The sequence below is a fragment of the Penaeus monodon genome, chromosome 15, assembly GCF_015228065.2.
Source record: "Penaeus monodon isolate SGIC_2016 chromosome 15, NSTDA_Pmon_1, whole genome shotgun sequence".
NCBI lineage: Eukaryota > Metazoa > Arthropoda > Malacostraca > Decapoda > Penaeidae > Penaeus > Penaeus monodon.
Window position 1 is genome coordinate 22,430,846 of NC_051400.1, and position 2,018 is coordinate 22,432,863.

General features: G+C 48.6%; 1 protein-coding gene across 1 annotated transcript in view; it reads right to left on the reverse strand.

Moving 5' to 3' along the window:
- The window catches only part of LOC119582255 (neuroglian-like), a 25,477-nt gene that overhangs the window by 1,074 nt on the left and 22,385 nt on the right, over positions 1-2,018 (reverse strand). The window contains exons 11-16 of the mRNA XM_037930476.1: positions 1,823-1,968; positions 1,246-1,348; positions 827-1,019; positions 420-511; positions 133-303; positions 1-14 (exon numbers count right to left, since the gene is read on the reverse strand). The exon at positions 1-14 is cut by the window's left edge and continues 154 nt beyond it. Of these exons, the coding sequence (XP_037786404.1) occupies positions 1-14; positions 133-303; positions 420-511; positions 827-1,019; positions 1,246-1,348; positions 1,823-1,968 (719 nt within the window). The remainder of the gene's footprint in view (positions 15-132; positions 304-419; positions 512-826; positions 1,020-1,245; positions 1,349-1,822; positions 1,969-2,018) is intronic.

Below are 2,018 nucleotides of genomic sequence, written 5' to 3' on the forward strand. Positions count from 1 at the left end.
CTTCTCATCAACGGCTGCGCAACGAGAATGATGAGTGACACGCTGAGAGGACTCCATTCCTAGTTTCGCATACAATGACTTTATCAGTATTTACTCAAGGTAGGTGAAAGTGCGGCGCCCGCATCCCCATACCCCTTTGTCCCAAGTGGAAATTGTCATCCTTGAGATCAATCTCCACGTTATCCTTGAGCCAAGTGACGGACGACTTAAGCAGCGGGTCGATGGCCACCCGGCAGTCCAGGGTCACGTGATCTCCCGCCTCAACTCGCTCATCCTTGATACTCACTTCCACCTGCGTCATACCTAAATAGAGGAATATACAGTGAGTAATCACGACTTCATGGCGGATCCTCTTTACATGCAAAATTTTATGTCCAATAGTATTGCAGGTGCGGACACGTTTCCCATCTCATGCATACTTCGCATGGCGACCTCGGCCTCCGATTCGATGGACGCAAACTTGTTGGTGGCCGTGCACACGTAGGCTCCGTCGGTTGTGTCATCAACAGTGCTGCAAGAGGGTGCCGTGTTAATTACGTCGCCAGTATTCGTCTAATTGTAGTTACCGAAAATATTCATGCCTTAGCAGGCTCAAGACAAAATCAATGCGTGAAATACCTTGGGGAAATTATTCTCTCAGTTGATTAAATGAGTTTTGATCAAAATGTGGAATTCAAAATTATATCGTTACAGATAATTGATATTCTCGTCGTGGCCACGCCATGGTCACGGGGGCACCCTGCGGGTATTTCTGGACACAAGCATTTGGCACAGCGACCCTCTACCCAAGAGGATGCGGCACCAGGCCTCTCGCGGAGGCACTCACTTGATCAGGAGCTGGTGGTCGTTGACCTCGTAGCGCGGGTCCTCGTCGTGGATGACCGTCTTCTCGTCGCCATCGCGCCGCGCCCAAGTGATCTCGGGGTCGGGCGAGCCGAAGGCCTCGCACTCGAGCTCGGCCGAGCCGCCCTCGAGAACGTAAACATCCTTCGGCTCCGTCATCCACTCGGGCGGGAGGGCTGCGGCGCACGGAAGCCGCGTAAGAATTAATCAAACATGAAGTGCTTTATAACAATGCAATATATGAAAGTGTTTGTCACTTTTTCTTTAGAATCCATTTTATTCTCATATATGACAATCAAACCGCCCTGTGTGTCTGTGTAATGGAAAATGACAGCCACAAAGACACACATTTCTACTAAAAGATATATTTATTATCAGGTAACAATGCGAAGCTTTCCTTACACAAAACGTTGAGGTAAACGCTCTTGTAAACGTAGCCATGTTCATTGGAGGCGTTGCAGGCGATGACGGTCTTATCGGCGAAGCTCAGGCGGTCGAACATCAGCTGGAGGCCAAGGGAGCAATGGTTATTTCGACAGGAAGTAAAAGCATTTTACAAAAAGCACACACTAACACAGGTTGTCTCCAGATTTATGTTTTTGTCATGAAAGCGACTCATATATATTTAGTGTAATGGTCAGTATTTGGCTAAAGCGGCAACCAAAAATAAATGGAGAAGTGAACATGGACGAGTCGTTTCATAATTAGGAAAAACAAAGCTTCGCATTTCCCTAAAAATTCCTTTACTCCCTAGGTTTTAGTCTCTCTCTTATTTACATAACATTACATGCCGGTGTCACACTTGACAGGAAGTAGCACAAGGGCCATGACATCGCAGTTCTGCACTAATAGCCAGGACCCAAATCAGCCGGAAATTGGGACTCAACTACACAATACAAAATGTCACTTTATTCAATAGAGTTTGAGGCACAAATACGAACTACCCGATCAGTCTGCGGCTACTTAACATCCACCTCACCGTGGTCTCGTGGGTGTTCATGGGCTGCCCATTCTTGGTCCAGGTGATGGTTGGCTCTGGGTCACCCTTCGCCTCGCAGCTCAGCGTCGCTGTCTCGCCCTCAGGCAGGTTCACCACCTCTGGCTCCACTATGAACTCAGGGGCAGCTGTGGGGGGAAGTGACCGCTCAATTGCAGAAATGCACCCAGCCCACTCA